At 41.1% G+C, this 18,252-nt stretch overlaps 1 protein-coding gene and 1 pseudogene across 1 annotated transcript in view; one reads left to right on the top strand and one right to left on the bottom strand.

The window, feature by feature from the left end:
* The window catches only part of Smyd3 (SET and MYND domain containing 3), a 553,720-nt gene that overhangs the window by 445,818 nt on the left and 89,650 nt on the right, over nt 1–18,252 (bottom strand). Inside the window, exon 2 of the mRNA XM_057770627.1 lies at nt 1,925–1,988. Coding sequence (XP_057626610.1) covers nt 1,925–1,988 — 64 coding nt within the window. The remainder of the gene's footprint in view (nt 1–1,924; nt 1,989–18,252) is intronic.
* Nucleotides 4,301–5,001, top strand: LOC130874257 (60S ribosomal protein L6-like; annotated as a pseudogene).

Raw genomic sequence — 18,252 nt, 5'->3', positions numbered from 1 at the left:
TCCCAAAATCTACGGTGTATCAATTATCAACTATGAGATGTGTAACAATTCACTTGCTGTTCTGAGCTGTTTATTACTGGTAATTGAGCATGGTGACAGTAGCCAAGTTATACAAGGTTCTAAAAAGTTAAATGGAATAAGACAGCACCTAGCACCCAGCAGATAGCTAACAAATATTAGCTCTCAGCACCTAGCACCCAGCAGATAGCTAACAAATATTAGCTCTCAGCACCTAGCACCCAGCAGAGACCTAACAAATATTAGCTCTCAGCACCTAGCACCCAGCAGAGACCTAACAAATATTAGCTCTCAGCACCTAGCACCCAGCAGAGACCTAACAGATAGTGGCTCTTATCAGTGCAGGCTCAGAAACTGAAGCCTGACCTTGTGTTTCCTATGATATAATTTAATTAGAAAGTGGCAGAAGTAACATCAGAACTCAGATCCTCTGATAATTTTGTATATGGAGTCTCTTCCATTAAGATCATCTTGTTTGCACTCTGAAGAGACTAATTTCAAAGGCAAAAATGAGATGGCAGAAGAACCCCTGAGAATAATGGTCTGGATTCCAAAGGAAAAAAGAACAACTACACGTAAGTGCCTGTGCACATAAACACACAAGCAAGCACACACACATCCCAAAATATGAATGAGGATGGGATGACCCAGACACAAAAGTTTCAATAAGACGTTTTAATGTTCTAATTCACTAGAGCATAATTATACCTCTTATTAAATGATTAATCAAAAGATTCGGAGAAAAGGTCATGCTGAATGTTAATTATACATCCTTAAAAGAATTCCAAAGATATTAACAACCATATTCATTACAAATTAATTTAATCTTTAGGAAGGCAGTTTGGCATTATCTTTAAAATTCAAAATGCATATATCCTTCTACCAAAAAAATATGATTAGAAATTTATCATGAAATTAATTTTTAGAAGTATACAAAAACCTAAAAAATGTTGGGTATATTATTAATAATAATAAGTTTGGGAGAAAATCTAAACATTCATTAATAAGAAAATTATGATAATGGCAAATATATCTATGTGTTTATGTGTATATGTATATATGTGTGTATATACATACAGATATATAAAATGAAATATATTTGGTGATACAAAATAGTCTCTAAATATGAAAAAAGAAATCAAGACATGGAAGAACAGGAACCCAAACAATCTGTATCTACTTTTATAAACATATATGATTTTCAAATATGTCCGTACAAAAACCTTAACAGTGGTATGATGGTTTAAACTGAAACACACCACCAAACGTGTGGGCGTTAAAGTACAGGCTGGACCTGTGGCTGGCACTACTGGTAGCTAACTGGATCACAAGGGCACTAATGTCATCAGTGAAATAATCCACTGAATTCACAGCTAAACGGGGGTGGGTGGGGACTAGGAGAAGTGTTGGGGGAGAAGTGGTAGCTGGTGCCTAGATTTGACTATTTGTCCTAACAGGAACATATATGTAATTATGCCTGTCTCTATCTCTCTCCCTTTTTCCCTTCCTTCTTTTTTTTTTTTTTTTTTTTTTTTTTTTGGTTTGTTTGTGTGTTCTGTTTTGTTTTTCGAGACAGTGTTTCTCTGTGTAGCTTTGGAGCCTGTCCTAGAACGAGCTCTTGTAGACCAGGCTGGCCTTGAACTCACAGAGATTCACCTGCCTCTGCCTCCCAAGTGCTGAAATCAAAGACGTGCACCAGACTCCTTCCCTCCTTCCTTGACAAAGCCTATTCAAACTACGCAAATATTAAATTTAAAACTGAAAGAAAATAACAAGAAAAACAATCACCATTTTGGTTTTGTTTTTAAAAAGATGAAAAGGGGAGCAACAACGGCCATGGGGGTGACCGAGAACAGGTGCACAGGAGGACGGTCTGAAGCTTGCCCGAACAGCTCAGCAGTCCTACCTGACACTTGGCACTGCAGTATTTGGCGATTCGGCATTGAGAACACCGCATCAGCTTTTCCTTCCTGTTGAAAACAATTGATTCCATGTTAGAAATAAATGAGAAACATGTATGACTGAGCAAAGAAAACACAAATCAGCATGCTGATACCACTAGTTCTGCAGTCCTCACACAGGAGGTGTTAAGACTTAGACTTTTTTTTTTTTTAATAGGTGCTATAGTGATGCTTGCTGCTCAAGCATGAGGACTGAGCTTGGAATCTAAGCACCCATATAAAAGCTGGGTTTGACAGTGCACACATTTATCCCCAGTGCTAGCAAGAGCAGAAGCCAGGTGGATCCCAGCACATGCTGGCTACTGTCAGCTAGCCAAAACGGTGAGATCTAAGTTCAGTGAGAGACCCTGTCTCAAAAACAAGATGGAAAGCATTAAAGGAAGCCACACAAAGTGGCCTCTGGCTTCTACGCACATGCACAGGCAAAGAGGCACATTGGATATGTGTGTATGTGTGTGTGCGCGTGCTGTGGTATCAGGTTGCAATACAGCTATTTCCTCTCAGTTTGATGAACATCTCCATCTTGATGCAGAGCGGCTATGATAACCCTCAAGAGATCCAACCTATTAACCCCTCACACAGGGAGAAGACCAGATTATGAGGTTGAGGAGATCCTGTCAGATTCATCCCTTCCCTCAGAACTCCAGTCACCACCACATGAAGTAGAAGGTTGAATAAGTCAGGGCTTCTCTGTGGCACTAGTCACCTACAGGCCACCTACAGGTCGCCTACAGGCCACCTAGTGGATATCTTGATGTAACTGCTTGTGAGTCACTCGGGTTCCTGTAAGTCACTCAACAAATTCACCAGTTCAGCAAGCCAGGCTTGGGTGGAATCTTTTCTTTGGTTTTCAGTGCCCTCTCTACCTTAGGTGAATAGTTCCACACACACACACCCAAAGAAAAGGACATACAACAAAGATATTCAACATAATTTTAACATGCTAACCAATTTAAAACATAGGGCCCAGAGGCATTAAGAAAATTCACATCTGGGGCCTAGGGACATAGCTCACTAAGTGCCTAATATGTATGAAGTCTGAGATTCAACCCCTACTAACAAAAAAAAAAAACAACAGACTATTCACAAGTTGTACAATCAACATTACTGCTAATTTTCTTTTCAAGCAAAATCTAATTGATATATAACAATATTCCTATCAGAAAACTTCTATTCACGGGAACATTTCTCTTTCCATAGGGAACCCCAGGTCAATATATCACCTGGACAAAGTACAGACTGGGCTTCTCTTATCTAAAATGTCTGGAACAAGACAAGCATTTAGGATTTGAGATTTTCCTGGTTACAGTATTTTAATTGAGATGAGATGGTTTAGAGCTGGGAACCAATTCGGGACACCAGCGTCACTTCCATTTCTCACATACTTTGTGCAGAGAGCCTGAAGTGACTGCATTTTTGCTACACCTGTGACTGAACGCAATCTGATACACTTGGTCAGCACAGGATTTTTCCTCAGCGTGTGAATGCTCAAAATGCCTCAGACTTTAGAGAAATTTAGGTTTTTCAATCATCTGATTGTGGATTCCCAAACTGTATTCTGTACACTTCAAATATAAAAAGACAAATTATGATTCATCTCCCCAGATCGCCGAAATCATACATCCTAGGTACGGAGCTTATCGAGCTTCATAACATAGACTCCTGCTAAGAAATGATTTAGAAACTCCATTAAATCCTACTTCAGACAGGCAGGATTAGGAATGAGATGCATCAGAGCTGTTTTTCCCAAGTCACCTGAGCAACTACAACAACAAAATCAGACATTTAAAAGACCAAACCATAAAATTAAAATAGCAAGTCTGGTAACGTTAATGGTGACCAACAAAAAGAAGACAGTGAACTGGTAGACAGAGTCCCGGCAGATCAAAGCACCAACGGTCAGAATATAACAAAGTCAATGGGAAAACAGAAAGGCTCAGTGTGAGCATTTACTGATGTGCTGGGCACGGTGCCATGCTCTGTTCATCTAACGCATGCTTAACTTGGAAGAGTCCTCTAAGATGAGCGGTCTTACTGTGTCCACTTTTTGGAAATATTTAATACATTTTGAAGAGACCAAAAGTATATGCTAGCTGGGTGTGGTGGCACACACCTTTAAACCCAGCAGAGACAGAGGCAGGGGGATATCTGTGATGAACCAGTGTGGTCTACACAGTGAGTTGCAGGACAACCAGAGCTACATGTGAGATACTGTCTTAAAAAATAAAAATAAATAAATGAGAGAGAGAGAGAGATGCTACAGTAGAAATTATCTAGGGAAGCATGAGGTGACCGTGCCATGTGACTCTGCGAGGTGACAACATTACTCCCGATCTGCTATGTATTCCAGAAAGGCCATGTACAAAAGGAAATACACAGCTGCAAAAACCAAGGTTGAAAAGAAGAAGAAAAAGGAAAAGGTCCTTGCCACTGTCACAAAACCAGTTGGTGGTGACAAGAACGGTGGTACCCGGGTGGTTAAGCTTCAAAAAATGCCCAGGTATTATCCTACCGAAGATGTGCCTCGGAAGCTGCTGAGCCATGGCAAAAAGCCCTTCAGTCAGCACGTGAGATGCCTGCGTGCCAGCATCGCTCCTGGGACTGTCCTCAGCATCCTTACTGGGCGCCACAGGGGCAAGAGAGTGGTTTTCCTGAAGCAGCTGGGCAGTGGTTTACTGCTGTGACAGGACCTCTTGCCCTCAACAGATTCCTCTGAGAAGAACACATCAGAAGTTTGTCATCGCCACCTCTACAAAAGTTGATATCAGCACAGTTGAAATCCCCAAACACCTGACTGATGCTTACTTCAAGAAAAAGCAGCTGCGTAAGCCCAGGCATCAGGAGGGTAAGATCTTTGACACAGAGAAGGAGAAACACAAGATTACAGAGCAGCGCAAGGCTGATCAGAAAGCAGTGGACTCGCAGATTCTGCCAAAGATCAAAGCTGTTCCTCAGCTGCAGGCCTCCTGGCTCTCAGTTCTCTCTGACGAACGGGATGTATCCTCACAAACTGGTTTTCTAAATTGCTGACGACCTAATTAAACAGCTTTATGTGTCAAAAAAAAAAAAACAAAAAAAAAAACAAACAACATTACTAAAAATGAGAACTTGATCATCCGCTACCTTTCCACTGGAGGACCTGGCTGAGAGCAGGGCATGGCATGGAGAGATGCCATGGAAAGAAGGGTAAAGGGGGAGCTGCCAAATTCTACACACTAAATGGCAAACCAAACCAACCTACCTGGCCTGAAGTTTTGCTTCTAACCATCCAATTCTACCGCCACTTATGAAGAAAACTGGAGAAAAAATTGAATTTACTCATGCTTCAAACAAAAAGGCATGCAAGATGAGAAGGCCACATCAGACAAACAATAAAAAAAAGCCCATGTGGTCAGATCAATATCAGGAAAGGTTAAAAGAATCATAAGAGATAAAGGAGGTCAAAAGGTAATGATAAAAGACCCCAGCCAACTCATTAGCTGTCATGTAGCCAGTAATAAATATATCAAGTCTCAAAAATATATAGAGTACAAATAATGGACTTTTAAGAGAAAAAATGAACAACACACAATTAAGTTAATATTTGGAAGGACCTTAAAACAATGTCTGGAATACAGGAAGCACCATGCAAGAGGTAGTTATATATATATATTATATATATAAAAATATATAATAATGTATATAAAATGTACAATAATGTATATGAAAATACAGACTCTCTACTGGAAATTCACTGACCAAGCAAATAAGGAAAAAGTAACTCGCCGAGTCACTTGCACCTGTCATGTGGCTGTGTCGTCACATGACTTTTTCTAGCATCACTGGCCACTCCCAAAAAGTACCCAGGAGAATAAATACTACCAGTCATTTTCTCTACCAATGGAGAGATTAGAAAACATTCTTTTTCAAGACAGGGTTTCTCTGTAGCTTTTGGAGCCTGTCTTGGAACTCGCTCTGTAGTCCAGGCTGGCCTTGAACTCACAGAGATCCGCCTGCCTCTGCCTCCCACGTGCTGGGATTAAAGGCAGGTGTGTGCCACCACAGCTCAGCTTAGAAAACATTTTTTAAACATATTTTTCCCAAAGATTTATTATTTGTTATGTTTACAGTGTTTACAGTGTTCTGCCTGCAGGCCAGAAGAGGACACCAGATCTCATTACAGATGGTTGTGAACCACCATGTGGTTGCTGGGAATTGAAGTCAGGACCTCTGGAAGAACAGCAGAGCCATCTCCCTAGAAAATGCTTTTTAAGAAGAGCAATAAAGTCTCTTCTGAATATGTGAGACACACTTCTATATTGTCTGAGGAACAGAGGAGTCACGATGAAAATAAGGAGTTATATTTTAAGTAAATAATGAGGGAAATACCCAAACTTGTACTAAAATAATACAGAAAAATTTTAACTTTAAATATTCATGTAAAAGAAGAAAAGCTGAAACTAAATGGGCTAAACATGCAAATCAAGAATTTAAATTAGAGCCAGACAGTGGTGCACATCTGTGATACAGGCACTCAGGAGACGGAGGCAGGAGGATTACCTCTGAGGCACTATCTCAAAACACAAACAAATAACAAGAAAAAAAAACACATTTTATAATAATAGAAATCCAACGAAGGCAGAAAGTAAAAACTAAAATTGTATGGCAAATGTTTTAAATGAAACAGTACACAACGTTAGAACAGAATGGATCAGCAAGCAAGAAAGAAAATGTTACCCAATAACTCCTGTAAGGATGTTAGGAATAAGTAGGACTGTAACCCAAGATTCAGTCGTGATTTGAAACAACGCTGGGGACAAGGGGACTTTCAGTCTCCAGACTTGGCCACCCACTCTCACACTGCTCACCTTCATCTACAACAAACTCAAAATACAGGTGGACGGAAACAATTACCAATGGCTCTCAGATCTGACTTAAGTCAATGGCTATAATTATAGGAGGAAATAAGAGCAAACAGTCAGTCTTCTAACAGACCATAAGCAAAAATAACCCAAATCTGCCCAAAGATAACCAGCGCAGAGGGTGATGAGCCAGTCCCAGGACAGCGGGCAAACGTGCCTGTGCCCAACACGCCTCCGCTGACTCGTACGGGCTTCTCTTTGTCTACCTCATTCAGAGGTTATTTCTGTTGCCTGGAAATAAAGATCCCCATCGACACAAAGTTATGGTGTTTACTTCTGAGAAATGGTGAATGGAATCGAGATATTGACGAATATCAGTGATGAACAGCGGCCAGGACCACACCTGCTCCACCGCCCTTCCACAGCTCCCAACAAGGAGCCAAGGCGCATCCGAGCGCAGCATTGTCGCGAACTACGCAAGATGACCCAGGCAACAGAATAGTTCAACTGTTGCTTGCTTTGGCCAGAAATTCTACCATGAAGCCATCAGATGGTCACAATTTTTATAAACAAATAAATAGATTTTAATTCTCAAGGTCCAAAAACAAAGCTAACTGAATCTAAGGAAAACTTTCTGAGTTCTTGTTTAGAGCAGCCAGGGGTTCCAAGTAGAGTCCTACTTTCCTCTTGGGGTGCACTTGGATGCTGGGGGTAAGGACCCCTGCTGAGAAGCTCTTGAACAACAGAAGAAAAAGGAGGAAGACGAAGAATCAAGGCCTGCAGGCGTTTTAGAAAACATTCTCCTCTCTCTCTTTTAAGCGCATCAAATGAAAAACAAAGCTGCACTTCTTGAAAGCAGCAGCGGGAAATGCATACATCAAATCAAAACCAGAAATAACGAGTAATCTTCCAGAAAGGAGACTGCTTATTTTAGGCAATTCCTGGGACTAAAAGGAGAAACACTGAATGAAAATGAATGAAGAACAGGTTTTTATGTAAATCGTGAGGCTTTTTCTAAATGTGGCAAAACACAAGCAAAATGCCCTAGAAGTGTGAGGCTCCAGGTGACTCCATGTGCCCGCGGAGAACCTGCCGGGCGTGAAGGAACCACAGCACTGCCAAGGGCAAACGACTGTCTTCTTTGAGTCTCCGGCTCTTGTGCAAGCAATGAATGAGGTTGGAAGATGATGCACGCTGTGCACGTTATCAGGGGGAGTATGGTTGTCCTGGGGTAGAGAGGCGACGAGTAGTTCATTTTCAGGTTAAAGGAGCATCCCTTTGCAAGGGCATTATCCCAAGGGTAGCAAGGGTCCACTCAAAACTGGCATTTCTCTCATAACCGAGACTTGACTGGCTATGTTGAAGACCAGTACACAGACATTTCAATTTGCCCACAATTCTTAGCACGTGCACCAAAACAATAAGAAGCCAAAAATGTTGATTTCTTTCTCAAGTTATTGAGAAGAAAATTCTGTGAAGAAAAAAAAGACAGATCTGGGATGTAGCTAGGTTGGCAGATTGCTTGTGGAACATGCAGGCCCCTTGTGCTGGTTTCCAGGACCCTTGTGTGGAGGCACAACTATAGAATTTCAACATGAAAGAGGCTCTAAGAAAATAATCCAGTTTCCCAGTGATGTACCTGCTTCGAACTTGGAGGCAAAATTTCATCGGCCCTCAGGTCTACGGTCCACACCCAGGGGCCATCAGCAAACTGAATAAAATCTCAAAGCCCAAGGATGAGTGTGTGGCTGACTAACAAGACAGACCTTGGGAAAGAAATCTGAGCTGTGAAACAAGAGAATTGGGTAAAAATTATGTTACTTACAACTGTCAGGGAAAATATTGATTTGGGCAAACTGACTTGACACTACACAGCTTAAAACCAGTTATAAGGATAATTCTGTGGGTAGAATTCCTAAGAAAATATTGTCCGCACCACTGAGATATAAGATGATCTGTGGGAAGATGTACATGGGGGCTCCCGACGGCTTCCATGAGCAGCTCTCAGGAATAAATCCCATGGAGAAAAACAGACTTTCTTTACATGGAGAAAGCCAAACATAACTAGGTAAATAAAGTCTAAATAGATGCTTTTCATGCAAAAAGACCAAAGTAATAATATATCTTTACAAAATTTTTATGCTTATATCTTTGAAATCTAAGCATTAGGATTCATTAAAAATGGTGATGCTGTGTGGGCAAATGCTTGGCTGAGTCTTCGTGGAAATTCTACACTATGAGAAAAAGATTATCTCAATTAAAATCATGCTATTCTTCCAGAGTATTGAAATTACTATAACTCTAACTAAATGAAAGATGCTAGAAAATGCTAAACATAAGACCTCCCTTTGGCTTGAATATTCAAAACAATTTAGAGACAGGATCTTCCGTTTTCTTGTTGCCAAATCGTAATTACGCTGGTTTGGGCCCAAAGGCCTTTTTCAGAATTAAAGAGATTCACTTCAGGATCCATATAAACTAACAAATGATTTTTAATACAAAGCAACAGATGTGGTCAAAGAATATAACTCCATGAGAAACAGAAAGCAGAAGTGATTTAGGTTTGTTTTTCTGTGTTCCCTATCAGTGTATCTCACAATTCTAGCATATAAAGTAGAAAATAAGAAAACATAATGACTAATATTTCAGGGAAATTGAATCTCCTGCTCACTGGCACCAAACCCTCCTGGAAGGGAAACAAGCAATTTAAATCCTTACTAACTGCTAAACAAAGGGATGGCAAGTATCAGGGGAGGTGGCTACCCACTGGGACCTGCCCTGTCCACTGTCCTCAGATCCCTAAATTAAAGCCATTGTTTTTATGGCCATCGGGTACACAAACTCCAGTGTTCCGTGAGGGACCACAGTGAAACCACGTAGACTGTGCGCACGATTGTTGGTGGAGCAATGTGGTGAAAGCGGGGAGCCACCGCAGCCAAGATCAGTTGAGCAGACAGCGTTGCAGAAAGGGCCGCGGTGAAAAGAGAATTCGGAGAAGTCACGGGCTGCCCAAGACCCGAGTTCAAACAGAAGTCACTTTCTCATGGACAGACTACTGAATAGTTAGGGATGTGATAGAGGAAAGGGAAGTTAATTCCTTCAGCAACAGGATAGCTACCATGACAGACAAGGGAATCAGCTAAGGCTATCTACCACGAGAGGCAGGCGAATCGGCTGAGGCTATTGACCACGAGAGATAGGCGAATCGCCTAAGTGCATTTTCAAATGGTGGTAATTTCCTCTAACTCTATGCCTTATATGGCATAGATAATTTCTTTCAAGTAGATATACCACATCAGAAAGGAAGAAAAATAAGGTTTGCATGCCTCTCCCAGGGCTGCTGAAAAAGCAAAATCTACATGTGTGTAGTAGTGCTCACTCAATCAGTTTACAGGCATCGCTTTAAAACCCTCATGACCAAGAGCAAGCGACCCTGGCCCTCAATGTTGCCTGGCATCCTGTGCTTCCTTCACTGCTTCTCACAGGCACCAAAGCCTCTATTCTTGTTAATTTCAATTCAGCGCCAATGGCTGCCTAGGCTGTCTCGTCAAGGTCTAACTTGGAAGCAGTAAAAATGTTTTTTGAATCTTTCCTTTATGGAAATTAAAGCCAGGGGAGACTACTAAATCTCCAATGATATTAAAAGGCAATTATGACTTATACCTCCCATTTGCTGTGTGCACGGTATCTGTAACAAGTTGAGGAGCAAATTAACATTCTTTTTTGAGAGCACAGATTCCAACTCTCCCCATTATACGAACAATTGTCTGATACAAGGTTTTACAAGTTGTAGGTTATGTTGATAGTAATTGAAATTGTGACACTCTCGGTACTGAAGTACGCTAGGATTTTTTTTTCTGGCAAGACAGACAGACGTGCACACACACACACACACACACACACACACACACACACACACTAGAGCCAAAATACCAAAAGAGGATTTTTTTTTCAGTGATCCTAGAAACCTTTTCAGCCAACTCTAGAAATACAACTTTGATATCCTAAAAGTATTTGATTCTCCCTAAATCTTAAAGTCTAAAATGATAAAAACACCTCTGGCTCTGCCCAAAGATTCAAATCAAGTACCACTTAAGTACTGCTAACACAGACACCACACAGCATAAACACTGAAAAGTACCACAGGTAAAATTCCAATGAGCTCTAACACATCAACGATGGTTTACATCCGAAAACACCAAGTCCTGTGTATTCAACCTATTTTATTACTTTCTAAAGATATTTTTTCCTTTCCTTTCATTTCCCAAGTGCTTCAGACAGAACCCAGGATCACACACAACCTAGGCAAAGAATCTAAGACCAAGCCCATTGGTGTTTTCTTCTCAAATACAGCAGTATGTCTTACCATCCATGTGGTTTCTGCCTTTCAAGATTAAGATCAAGCCAGTCATGATGGTACACGCCTTTAACCCCATTGCTTAGAAGGCAGAGGAGCTGGAGGACAGTCTGGTTTACAAAGCTCTCTACACAGTGAGAGAGAGAGAGAACCAGGATAAAAAAAAATCTGGATAATATGTGGTGACTAAAATCTAATTCTTAAAAATTTTACATATAAATATTTAAGCATATTACATATTTATAAACACAAATATGATTATTTTATTTAAAAACCCATTCTATCTGAACCCTTGAGTAAAAACTACCTCATAAACATATACTATATGGTTCAGATACAAATATATACATACACCTTCATTATAGAGTTAATTTAAATCTCAACTTATTTTATCTTTCTATGTTGACAGAACTGGTTCTATATCTACACAATGCTCACTAAGTTAGTGACAATGTTCTTACTATTATAAACTAAACTACAATGAACCCTGTAGAATGTGTCGTGCTGGAAGTGAAATCGCTGAGCTGTAAGAACACACACTTGAACAATTTTGTGCATTAACAAATGGGTCTCCAACATGGCTGCAGACATCCACACTCCTACGGCAGTGTAAAGAGCCGCCCTGAAAGCCTACCCTATCACCTCCTGATAGCCAAGCGGAGAATATGAGATGCTGCTTCACTGTGTGCTGTTGGGCTCCTCATCACGAGCGGCCGGGCTAGAACATCTTTACAGACCCATTCACACACCCATTCACACACCCATTCACACACCCATTCACTGTTAGGGCTTCTCTTGCACGGACTGCTTGCTCACCCACAGTCACTGAGTATTCTCATGGAGCACATTTTGTTGTGTATGTGATTTATAAACTAATTTCTCTAAGACTGCACTTCTCCCTAAGCAAAGCTCTAAGAGAATTTGGTGTAACAGATGAATCATTGATGTTACAGTCACATTAACTTTGGATTGAGGTGTAGTTTACCTTTAGTTACGAAACAGTGGGCAATTTAACTCCACTGAACTAAAATAAGAGTAAACAACAGGACAGGTTAACCATACCTTAAATAATCCAAAATATGAAGTGCTCTGAAGTCACAACATAGTTAAGTGTCAACCATTTGGTAAGGCTAGTATCCCTAACTAAACAGTCTTTTGAAAACTTTTATATACTTTTATCTGAAAGAATAGACTCACTGCATTCCTGACTTCGTGCATTGCTGAGGAAAATACCTGACACAAGCGACCTAAGGAGGGAAGGATTATTTTGGTCTATATTCAAGGATAAAATCCATCATGGCGGGAAACGAGGGAAGGATTATTTTGGTCTATATTCAAGGATAAAATCCATCATGGCGGGAAACGAGGGAAGGATTATTTTGGTCTATATTCAAGGATAAAATCCATCATGGCGGGAAACGAGGGAAGGATTATTTTGGTCTATATTCAAGGATAAAATCCATCATGGCGGGAAACGAGGGAAGGATTATTTTGGTCTATATTCAAGGATAAAATCCATCATGGCGGGAAATGAGGGAAGGATTATTTTGGTCTATATTCAAGGATAAAATCCATCATGGCGGGAAACGAGGGAAGGATTATTTTGGTCTATATTCAAGGATAAAATCCATCATGGCAGGAAACGAGGGAAGGATTATTTTGGTCTATATTCAAGGATAAAATCCATCATGACGGGAAACGAGGGAAGGATTACTTTGGTCTATATTCAAGGGTAAAATCCATCATGGCGGGAAATGAGGGAAGGATTATTTTGGTCTATATTCAAGGGTAAAATCCGTCGTGGCAGGAAACGAGGGAAGAATTATTTTGGTCTATATTCAAGGGTAAAATCCATCATGGCGGGAAACCATGGCAGTAGGAGCATAACACGGGCTGGTCACGCTGTGTCCACACTCCCAAAGTAGTGAGATGGATGCAGTACTCAGCTCTTCTTCAGTTTTATTCAGTCCAGGACCCCGGCCAACAGACAGGTCTTGCAACCCAACCCGATTTATCTCATCTAGATGTTCCCTCACAGACATGTCCAGTGGTTTATATCCATGGTGCTTCTCAATCTTGTCAAGCTGACAAATCAATACTAACCACTCTCAAAGACAAGAGAGAAGCGAATATTTTGGGGTTTCTACCGAGATGATAGAAGAGGCTAAGAAAATGTTAACACATCAGCTTTCTCTCGTTCCTACACATTAGGCTGCTATGAAACATCTTTCAATACAGAGAAGATAATTGCCTCTTTTCAGGTAAGTTCACCCATTTCACCACAAAGCAATATCCCGGTTTATTGCTCATTTATAATAGTATCGGGAGATGGAAATTTGTAACTGATCAGCCTTGACGAAACTGAAAGAATCCCAATAGTACTAAATTAAAGCATTCATTTTCCCCAAGAGAAAATTAGAGAAACAGTTTTTAAAATACCATTACTTGAATGCGTTTTCAAAATTATGTGCTACCTTAAATGGCAAATTTTAATTGTCTCTTAAAGATCTCCTTTTGAATGTCACATCCTTCCCGTTGTTGCTGCTCTTCCTTCTACTGGTCCATTTAGACGACTGTGGAATTTTTAGTTAGTTATACTATGGGTTGCAGAGGGTTCTGGGAATTGAACTTGGGTCATCGCACTTGCATGGCAAGCGCCTGTACCTGCTGAGCCCTCTCATTGGCCTTTTTACTTGATTTTATTTGCTATTTTCTTAATAACTTGCTACTTCTACAAACTCGAAACTGATTTTGATGGCCACGTTTTTCTCTCAATGGAGTAATTTTGAAATCAAAATGACAAGTAAAAATAGAAGATGCTTTAAAATGTGTTTTACAGTGAATTTTTCAAAGTGCATCTGTCTCTCCCAAAAGACAGCTGCCATGAAGTCTGGTGTCCCTGAATACTTAAATTTACAGTGTAAAGTAAGTTCCAATGAACTGCTCTCTGATTGGGTGGCTAGAGCTCCTGCCCTCACTCTGCGTCGAAGCATGGCCGCTGCATTGTCTTCTTTCTTTAGTTTCCCAGTACCTGACATCTAACCAAGCAATTGGCAGGTAACCTAATAGTCAGCGAATGAATAAGTGATGTGGACACTTCGGCCCAATGAAAATCTTTTAAAAAGAGAGCATGCCACTTTATACAGAGACATGACTTTCACCTCCCTACCCTCAAATGTTCCCTCAGCAGTCATGAGAAAATGCTGTCACAATGGCGAAACCCTAAGCTCCTACTATCAGCTAAATAAAACAGTAGCAAAATGAAGACAGCCCCTATTGTCATACATAGACATGACATCAAAAGTATGATTCCAGAGACATATCAATTTCTTTTTTTATATATATATATATATTTATTTATTTATCATGTATACAATATTCTGTCTGTGTGTATGCCTGCATGCCAGAAGAGGGCACCAGACCCCGTTACAGATGGTTGTGAGCCACCATGTGGTTGCTGGGAATTGAACTCAGAACCTTTGGAAGAGCAGACAATGCTCTTAACCCCTGAGCCATCTCTCCAGCCCGACATATCAATTTCTTAGCCAGCCCAGAAACATCAAGTGCTCTCCCATTTAAGCCAAGACTTCCAGACTCCCACTAAAAGTGAATGGGGTAACAGTATGGAACTATCGCTTTCTGAAAGGAAACCTCCAGAGAACAGGAAGCCAGGAGGGGGTAGAAATTAAGAAGTCATGTAGAGCCAGGCATGGTGGCACACACCTTTGACCCCAGGACTTGGGAGGCAGAGGCAGGTGAATCTCTGAGTTCAAGGCCAGCCTGGTCTATAAAGTGAGTTCCAAGATAGCCAGGACCACATAGAGAAACCCTGTCTTTAAAAATAAAAAATGAAAAAGAAGGAGGAACAGGAACAGGAGGAGGAGGAGGAAGAGGAACAGGAGGAGGAGGAGGTGGAGGAGGAGGAGGAGGAGGAGGAGGAGGAGGAGGAAGAAGAAGAAGAAGAAGAAGAAGAAGAAGAAGAAGAAGAAGAAGAAGAAGAAGAAGAAGAAGAAGAAGAAGAAGAAGAAGAAGTGTAGAACACTCTCAAGCCATAATTCTCACTTCACTATCTTCCCAGAAATACAAAACACAGGCGGTTGCAGAACTGGCTCACATTCCTGAAACACCACAAACACTTTTAGTCCTCGGCACAAGTGTCTAGAAACTACTTGTGTTTATATGAAGTGAAGCTATTAATATTTCTCTGCAGCAGTAACTACATAAAACAAGGCCCAAAACAAACACAAATCAAGGAATGGCGTTTCCGGAAGCTGCAGTGTGTAAGCTATAAACAGCTGATTCCATACTCACGAACGGGCTTCTTCACTATGGAAGACCCAAATAGAATAAGGAATGGAGATGTGTGAAAACTCTGTTTGGTTTTAATTCGGGCTCCTTCTGCTGTATCGTATTTTGCAGTGATGAACATAATGTTTTACTCCACGTGTGGGAAAGCTCTAGGTTATTAAGGATCTCAGAGTAACAGGAGCCAAGCCAGGTTCGGGACAGAAGTGGGGATAACTTTTCCCTCTCATACCAAATGCCTCTGGGTAAGCTCCTTGGGTACCATCATCAGTTTTCCATCATTCACTTCCCATAACTTCAGAAAGTTACTGGCAATCATCGTCCTTCTCTTTCAGAAAGAAGGCATTACCTGCTAACTACCTATCCATTGATTCCTAGGACCTAGGAGAGACAGATTTCCTCTCGGGCTCCACTTTTCCTTACGGTCCTTACTCTGCTGCAAACTCTTGTTGGAGGCGGTGACTTTCTGCTGACACTGGAGATGACTCTCCAGACAGACACGGCCCCTGACAACAGTCAGAGGCTGAGCTCCTAGGTGGGCAGAGCCTCTTTGGGTCACTGTGTTCATGCAGTGCTGCTTAAACATGCTGGGCCTCGAGGATCAGCTCAGTCTTCTCCATGAGGCAAAGGTGAGAACGAAGCCTGCATGAATGACCTCCACATCCAAGCAAGAGGAGTGGACAAGAGGTTCCAGTCTCCAGCACCACTGAGGGAGTACCCTGAGGGTCTCACTTTACCCTGAATATTTGCTTTCCAATGCCCTCATACTCTCCACAATGCTGAGGCCACTGTATATGGACGAACTCCTATTTATCATCCAGGTCGTCTACAAAGCCCTTCGTAACCCTCCACCTAGTCTCTCAGTGCAGCTTCACATGCCTACATATAAGAACCTGTCACTATCTAACTGCCATTCTGCTAGCTCTGTCTAAAAGATTTCTGGAGGGGGACATTTATTTTGTTAATTCATATTTTAGACTCTATCAGTAAGATAAAGCATGTTAGGTGTCCATACGATCTTGGAAGAAATAAATGAGCAATGGATCATATGGAGCACAGACAGAATGGGTAGAACTAGGAACTGAAGATTACGTTTAGTTTGCAAATTCTCACTGGAGAAATTAGGAGCAGTAGGAAGCATTAACCACGTACGAACTGTCACAATAACCATGGCCACCACTCTGATCAGCTCACATACATTGGCTCTCTTAATCCTTACAGCTCTGCTAGGACAGCACTGACTCATCACCACCTTAAAGATGGGTAAGCAACAACAATAGGTTCATTAAGATAAAGGGGGCTACCAGCCTGGTCTACAGAGCTAGTTCCAGGACAGGCTCCAAAACCACAGAGAAACCCTGTCTCGAAAAAACCAAAAAAAAAAAAAAAAAAAAAAAAAAAAAAGATAAAGGGGGCCTTTCTCTAGAAGAATATATATATATATATATTTATATACAAACAGCCAGTAGACACATGAAAGCCATTAAGCATCACTAATCATTTGGAAAATATCAATCAAAAAGCTCAAGAATATCCTCTTTGAAACCCGCGAGGAGAGATAGTAACAACAATTAGGCATGTTCACATGGCAAGGATTAGAAGACTCTGAAAGGTTCAAACATGGTTGGTAAGAAAAGAAAATGGAAACAATCTGGCAGTTCCTCAAATGTTAAACATGGAGTCCTCCTGTGATCTAGCAGATTGGCGCTGACAGCTAGCGGAACAGGTTTCAAGGGACAAACGGATTCTAAAATTGGTATCAGCAGCACAGCCCAACAAATTATACAAAGCAAATGAGTGGAATGTAAGGGACATGAATTAAATCTCATCTAAATGATTTTTTAATTAAGTTTTAAAAATAAATCACTTGCCCACTGGAGGAGATACTATACAGCAGAACTTGTCCGTGGTAGGAGTTACTGTAGGAAGGAACGTGTACGCGGTAGGAGTTACTGTACGGTGAAATTTGTCCGCTGTAGGAGTTACTCTACGGAGGAACTTAAACATGGTAGAAGTTGCTGTATGGAGGAACTTGTCCACTGGAGGAGTTACTGTACGGAGAAACAAGCACCGAGCCTGGTCTGATCCTGCCCTCTAATTAATCAGAGAAATGTGTTTGAGTGGCTCGTCTTCTCAAACATTTGCACCCAAACAGGCAAACCGAAGCAATGTATTTCAATGAGCATTTTTATTTACGTAGTTTTTAAAAAATTAGGAGCATGAGAAAATCATGGTGTTTAAGAGAACTCTAAAAACAGTCCTGCTTAATTTCTGATCTACTTTCTACCCTTTGCGGCACCCTGCAGTAAAACTGTAAAGCAGCCACTGGAGCGGGCCCTCCACATGAATTCTGGTTTAGTTATCCTTGGAAAATCTAGAGTTAAAATACGCTTAGCCAGCACCTCACTGTGGTAAGCCATTCTTACTCCATGTTCTTCGGGGACATGACTGAATTAGCAGACTTAAGAATGTATGTTCCTCATTGTTCTTATCACTTACTAAAGTCTTAGAAAACATGATACCAAGTCACACAACACAGGCATGTGATCCATGCAATTAGTAAAACCAAATATCTGCAGCACAGGTGAGTCTATGTCATCACTAGTATCCTTGGAGAGCAGAGTCGTCACAACAGCCCTCCATGCCCTGCCTCTCTGTCACAAGAATGCTAGCGCCACTGTACACAAACCGGACCACAGAGGCAAGACCCTGACATCAGAACACCAAGGCAAAGGTATCGCAGCATAAACACACAGCAGAGCCCAACGAC

This window comes from Chionomys nivalis, chromosome 5, assembly GCF_950005125.1.
Source record: "Chionomys nivalis chromosome 5, mChiNiv1.1, whole genome shotgun sequence".
Lineage (NCBI taxonomy): Eukaryota > Metazoa > Chordata > Mammalia > Rodentia > Cricetidae > Chionomys > Chionomys nivalis.
This window is presented reverse-complemented; position numbering and strand designations above follow the sequence as displayed.